Genomic DNA, 7,213 nt, shown 5'->3' on the forward strand with positions numbered 1-7,213 from the left:
TCCTATAGAACACGCTTGCTCAGTAATCAGTATTACCACATGCACAGAGAGAAGAGATATCCTCACAACTTAACATTGTTCTAAAATAACATTTTACATTTCTGGTTAATTATCTAACTGAAACCCACTCCTACTCGGGGCCTTAAGTAGGAGGTGGTTGCGTGTTCAAGTGACATAACACCTTGTCCCATGCAGCTAACCTCTACTGTGATGCAAATAGGTCCAGGAACCAAAACAAGTGTTTTGTACAACACAGCTATTGTAGGCTTACATTATAATCAAAGTAACAAGATCAGGTAAACTCGTTCTTCCTAGTTTCAGTCTCACCTATACACCCAGTAATCGGACAACCTTTTTTAGTAAAGTAGCTACAATACAACATGGATACCTGGTATTTGCATTTTCATATGAGAAAAATGATAGGAAAGTCAGTGTTGAGGTTTCCGTCCAAAATGAAGTGTGCTGGCCCTAGATCTGTGTCCAGATCATTTGGACCACTGAGGTACTGTCAGGTGATTGCTACCACGCCACCCAGCTACTGTCGCTGAGGGACTATCGTATCTACTCCCTCCTGTGTGATTACTTTGTTTTAGGGCATGTATTGAGAGATTTATGCCTGAGCTCGAATAAGAAATTAAGACTTCAAAGTAAATTCCTTCTGGAAATAAACAAGGTTTAACTATCATCATCATGTTTTCCCAATTGTAAAGAACTTTGCACAAACACAAATACACAAAGGACGCAATCAAAAGGGAACAATTCCAAATGGAATTTCAGGCATGCTGACTCACTGAAGGAAGGTGACGTTATAGTCAAGTACAAAGGTCCTCATCACAGACTTTAAAAAAAAAAGATGTTTTTACTTTATTGTTCACCAAATGTAGCCATCATATCAAGTGGCAGGTGATGTGGGAAGTTGGGAACTATACTTCATTACCTCATTATGATCACACATCCTGTTTTGGGACGCAAAACAAGTTTAGTGACACAATGACAAAATAAATGTTCCATTTACAGTGGTTGAAAAGTCCCTAAAGCATCAAATAGACTACACTCGCGATTGACCCTTGCACTTTGGGATGGACAGAAATGGGTTAGCGTAAAAGCAATTAAACCATAAAATCCCTAACATGCAATAAAATGACACAGTCTTTTTCCCTCTCTGTAAATAGATGGGTGCAATATTGAGTTGGGTATGTTGCACCGATTAAAACAAACTGAATACTAAAAAATTTTAGGCTATAGCTTATAGATAGATCTATATTTCTAAAATTGCAAGAGCAGTCATCTTGGAGCAAATTTTACACCTGCTCTTAACCAGAGCAGACCAGAAAACAAGAGCAGGCTCATAGCGTGGAAAAGACTACAATTTGACCTTTGCACATTTTTTCCCCCCTCTCTGGTAACTGTTAAGTCTCAAAGTTGTTTGGTGGAGTTTATTTAACAGGCCGTGTTAAAGAATGCGGACACTGGCCGGAAACCCAACCCAAATCAAAGGAGCTAAGAGAAAGGGGCCATATCTTGCGTACAAATCAGACCGGAGGGGAGCTAGACACACCACTGCTATTTCGGTCTGAGGAAACGCCAACTCCAAGTGCTGCCGGCCCTCCTGAAGTACCTCCAACCTTTGTGACATTCCTGCTCCGCTCCTGCCACCCCCAGACGACAAAAGGAGCCTTGAGGCCCTCCCCAGCAGCCTCCTTATCAAGGAGAAGCCAATCAAGAAGCCTTCTAGGGACAGGAGTCAGTGAGGTATGGCCTCTACACACTCTTTTAGCTTCGAGTTTCAGACATGCCCTTCAAAACCCCCGTCAAACACCACACATGACATTTCTTATTACGGAGCCAATGCTAAAAATAGTGCCCAGCAGGAAATTGGTTTCAGTCTCTAGTCACCGAAACCGAGACGTATGCAAATAAGCAGCATGGTGTGAACAGCTATTGATGTGGCGATGTCTGCAGTCAATCTGCTTCAGCACTGATGCTAGGGCGCTGAGAATGACCCAGAATTAAAACCCATTAAAACGGGAGTAACCCGACACGGCAAGGGCAAACACCAGGAAGAGACGGAATAGACTAGATGAAAAACCAACCTAGACTGAGTCTGAACAAATTTTACCACCACCACCATAAACCAGGATACAGTCGAAAAGGGTAATGCTAATGCAAACTTAAAACCTATTCAGTCATTGAGAAGGCTGGCTATTGTAATTGTAAATAGTCACTGTAACGGAAGATGGTTCTGCTGGTTACTAAATCTGTTGGCCATAAATACTTGATACCTCCAGTTTTTCATGAACAAGACTTGATGCACTCTTATGTAGGTGTTATTTTTGTGCGTCAACATCCAATCACAACGTCAGTTTGTTGGAAAGGAAAAGGCTTAGCCACTGCTAATGTCATTTTCATTGAGACCTGCTTGTGCCTTTTTTCTCTTTCACCAGCCACACTCCTTGCAACATTACAAGAGGTTGTTTTCTGGTGAACTAGTTCTCCTTGGAAAATACTTATCACATAGATCTGCAACATATAACAGTAGCACACCAACTTTCCAGGTATCCCCTGAAAAAACAGACAAGAACATAGGTATGTCTGCAAAGCACATGCGTCGGTGGTACGTTGAGGTCCCCTATTGTTTTAATCCAGTAAAAGGTGTGGACAGGTTGAGGACTTTTAAGATTAAGTTCACTTGATTTGTCAATGGCGAAGGTACATGGAGATGTCGGGATTCAGATATGACGTGATTGTTTTAGCACAATCCACAGAGATTTGGCGCTAAGGCGTGCAACATGGTTCAATGCATCAATATATCAGCACAGTCTACTTTCAGTTTTTCAAATTGCCAGCGTTTTATGGCTCAAATTGGGATCATGTATACTGTGCTAATAGCGAAAACATTTTTTTTTTTTTTTATGTGTAGAGTAAGAGCCATGAACAATACAGCGAACTTAGTAAACGAGGCAATTCTAGTAAGTGCATGGAGGACGCCATATTTATGCACCTCCGCCACTGTGATTTAGGGTAATCCCGGGTTATCAGACCCTGCGCTTTCGAATCCTGGTCTGGAGGTGGGTCTGACCCTGGTTTTATCTCAAATCAAATACATTTGTCACATGCGCCAAATACAACAGGTGTAGACCTTACCGTGAAATTCTTACTTACAAGCCCTTAACCAACAATGCAGTTCAAGAAATAGAGTTAGTCAAATATTTTCTAAATAGCCGAAAGCTTAAAAAAATGTTTTTATCTAATCAAAAAGTAACAAATGTACATAACAATAACGAGGCTATGTACAGGGGGTACCGGTACCAAGTCAATGTGCGGGGATACAGGTTAGTCGAGGTCATTTGTAAAAATAAAAATAAAAAAAAGAAGAAGTGAAAATGCATAAATAATAAACAGCGAGTATCAGCAGTGTAAAAATCAAAGGTGAGGTGGTGGGGGGGGGGGGGGGGTCAATGTAAACAATCCAGAAGGCCATTTGATTAGTTGTTCAGCAGTCTATCTGGGTCTGCTTTGGTGTATTTGGGGAGCCCTGGATTTATGGGGCGGCAGGTAGCCTAGCGATTTGAGGCGCAAGCCAGAAACCAGAGGGTTGCCAGTTCAAATCCTAGGTCTGACAGGAGAAATTTGACGGGAAGTGAGCTGGCAACTGGAGGGTTGCTGGTATCAAATCCTGATGCTGTTCTGAGGGCAAAAGGGGGTGCAACTCAATATTAGGTAGGTGTTCCTGTTTTGTACACTCAGTGTATACAGTACATTCGGAAAGTATTCAGACCCCTTCCCTTTTTCCACATTTTGTTACATTACAGACTTATTCTAAAATGTATTACATTTCTAAAACCCTGTTTTTGCTTTGTCATTATGGGATATTGTGTGTAGATTGATGAGGGAACACATTTATATAATCCATTTTAGAATAAGGCTGTAACGTAACAATTTGGAAAAAGTCAAGGGGTCTGAATACTTAGCGAATGCACTGTATATGCGTGTCTTTTGGAGGGGTTTGGTTAAAGTGTAAGTCAAATTTTGGTTGGATTCAGAAGGAAGAACCAGAAAAACCTGGGTAGGTAGCCTGTTGTATTAGGGACTTTAAATAGAGCAAAACATCACTGCAGTACTCTGAGCACACTCATGACATGCTTCAATAGAAAATATTTATAGTGAGAAATCACTTCCATTCCTTTATGTAGATCATTCTCCTACACATACATTGCTCATCAAATATACCAACACATGGTTGGATTAAGTAGAGTTCTAATTTCAGTAATTCCTTCCCAGATGACTTGCCTGATTCACTGTTTATTTTATTGTGTATTATGTGCATGCAAGTTGATTTCACAATGCTCATGAACCATATAACATTGGTGTGGTATAAGGTGTGGTGCACTGTGATCTGGTCACAAAGATCCCATGGTACTTATCTCAAGAGTTGGGGGTGTGAACCTGTGTCCCCGCTTTATTCCCAACATCATGGCCACCTAGGCCAAGGCTAATGGTTCCCTGATCCCTAATAGGCATAAATCACTCCCCACTGTGATAACTGGGTCTTATCCATAGGTGCCAAAAAGGGGAAAAACTGACTGAATGAAAAACTGTGACTCAACTATGGTCAAATGTCAGGAAGTGCATAGGGTATGTCTTTTACATGCCTAGTCAGACCATCTTGCGGGCAATGACACTAAAAGTTACGTGTCTGTCGAGGTTCCCCATTGAACGACTAAAGAACTGAGTCAGCCAAAAATACTGGGAGGAGAAACCCTCTGATAACGTCTAGGTTCGCAGAGCATACGATCATGTAGGCACACTCAATGGACAGTAAATTGCCTGTAAGCAAGTAAAGTCGCGATTGGAAGGAGATAAATGGACCATGCACGTCTCAATAGAAGCCAGCACAAACAAATTAGAGTAGTTATCAGATTTATATTATTAAATAATTGCATTACCTATAACTTTATTAGAAACATCATCCTTGGTGGAAGTCAAACCATTTATTGAAAAGTTTAAAACGTTACAATAAGCCTATAGGCTATGACGTGATTGTAATCCAGTTAATCTCATTGTTTACATGCCAAGCACGTGCCAAGGCTAATTGCAATTGAAAATTGACAGCATGACATCTGACTCGAATTTAGGGTAATTGTAGAACATTTCTAGATAATCTCGCATCATTTCATAGGTAGACGAACATCAGACAAGAACTACTTGATTATAGCCTACGGGTCCGTTTATGTTCGTAGGCCTCAACCAGAGTCCAAACAATTTCTAACGAATACACACGCTTGATCAAACGCAACATTGTGGCAACTCGCCGACATATTGATACTTACAATCTAAATGTTTCTTTTTCGGCCCCATAATTTCATGCGTAGTCGCCTTGCACACAGTTTTTGCCACCGCAGATCCGGTAACACTGTGTTGAGCTGCGGTTATCCTGTCCGTAATGCTTTGCCCAGACATCTTTGCACTTCTGTATTAAGATATAGAACAAATGTTTCAAATCCTGTGGAATCGCTATTGTCCTCTGTAGCTTCCACAGTTCTGCCACATGACACAAAATAAAGACGAGAAAAATGAGACGGCAGGAACGTTACCCTTGTAGCTAAATCCCAGGGTGATATGTAGTCCACATACACGATTTTTGATGGTGAAATTGAAGTTTGGTTGTATATTATATTGGATACAAACCTAGAGTTTTTACTTCTTGTCAATTCCGAATGAGCTCACTCTCCTAACAAAGTCTTTCTCTCGCACTAACTGACTCCCCCTCTCTCTTTCTCTCGTACTGGCTGAGTCTCCCTCTCTCTTTAGTTCCCACTGAATAAGTGTTCTCTTTTCTACTTCGCCTCCCCCTGCTGGCTCTAATGGACTGGAGGCTTACAGGAAAATGGCGGGTCTGAATCCTCCAGGGACAGGCTATAGCCTATCAGAAAGGAAGAGGCGAAGCAGTAGGGTCAACTCCACCCAGAATCTGTCCAGGCAGATTGAGGGCGCGTTCCTGTGCCCAGGGTTATATTAGCCATATTCTAATAATTCTCATGTGCCATCATTTTGCTATGGTGAAACTTGCACTCCAATAGAGAGAAATAGTGATGGCGGTTTATTGTAGGCACTAACTCCTATCATGGTTCGTTGGAAAAAGCTTATTGGGAAAATGAATGGCATTTTTGTAGGGTTTTTGGGTAAACGCCGAAAATAAGGTATGTGGGAAACACGGGGTTAGATTTTATACGTTTTGTTCTATGAGATAATCTTCATCAGCTAACATCACTTTTTGTGAATTTTGAAGAATGTATGTAATAAAAAAAGCACAAAGGCTTCATAATTCATAATGGTAATGTTAAATTACTGTTACTATTTAATAGAACGAAATGTATAAAATATCTTAAGCCTGTGTTAACTTTAGCACTTATTTTAAGCATTATTTTCCCATACATTTTTCCGATAGGGATGGCTGAACCAACCAGAGGTCACTAATTTCCCGGTTTTAGAACTTCAAACTGGTGAGCTCTAGATCTGAAATAATTGGATGGTGAAACTTGCTAGCCAACCAGAAAAGCAAGGCGAAGCTATTAAGGCATTCTTGAAAGTCAGGGCAATCCTTGTCCTGCAAAGACATAATTTTTTATAGTTTACATTTTTTATTTTGCAAGTATTAAGGCATTTAGAATGAAATGTGGAGTGGAGCTTTTAAACTCGGACAAAAGAGATTCTAGTTCTAGGTCCCAAGAAGCAAAGATATTCTGTTGGATCTAACAATTAATCTTGATGGTTGTACAGTCTTCTCAAATAAAACTGAAGGACCTCGGCGTTACTCTGGACCATGATCTTTCTTTTGAAGAACATACAAACTACCCGGACAAAGCACTAAATAAACTTCAGTTAGTGCTAAACACGGCTGCTAGAATCTTGACTTGAACCAAAAAATTAGATCATTTTACTCCAGTGCAAGCCTCTCTACACTGGCTTCCTGTTAAGGCTAGGGCTGATTTCAAGGTTTTACTGCTAACCAACAAAGCATTACATGGGCTTGCTCCTACCCATCTTTCCGATGGGACCGTACGCTATGGTCACAAGACGCATGTCTCCTTATTGTCCCTAGAATTTCTAAGCAAACAGGTGGAGGCAGGGCTTTCTCCTACAGAGCTCCATTTTTATGGAATGGTCTGCCTATCCATGTGAGAGACGCAGACTCGGTCTCGACCTTTAAGTC

The 7,213-nt window shown here is 40.9% G+C and overlaps 1 protein-coding gene across 9 annotated transcripts in view; it reads right to left on the bottom strand.

Annotated features, from left to right (window-relative positions):
- LOC120031883 (phosphatidylinositol-binding clathrin assembly protein-like) overlaps window positions 1-5,870 on the bottom strand; it is a 48,838-nt gene extending 42,968 nt beyond the window's left edge. For 3 of the 9 annotated variants that reach the window (XM_038977722.1, XM_038977712.1, XM_038977766.1), the window contains exons 1-2: window positions 5,595-5,870; window positions 5,331-5,470 (exon numbers count right to left, since the gene is read on the bottom strand). In XM_038977722.1, the coding sequence (XP_038833650.1) occupies window positions 5,331-5,460 (130 nt within the window). In that variant the 5' untranslated portion in view covers window positions 5,461-5,470; window positions 5,595-5,870. The remainder of the gene's footprint in view (window positions 1-5,330; window positions 5,471-5,594) is intronic. The other 6 variants (XM_038977730.1, XM_038977694.1, XM_038977703.1 and 3 more) reach the window with 5 other exon arrangements.
- Window positions 5,871-7,213: the final 1,343 nt, after the last annotated feature.

This window comes from Salvelinus namaycush, chromosome 3, assembly GCF_016432855.1.
Source record: "Salvelinus namaycush isolate Seneca chromosome 3, SaNama_1.0, whole genome shotgun sequence".
NCBI classification, from domain to species: domain Eukaryota; kingdom Metazoa; phylum Chordata; class Actinopteri; order Salmoniformes; family Salmonidae; genus Salvelinus; species Salvelinus namaycush.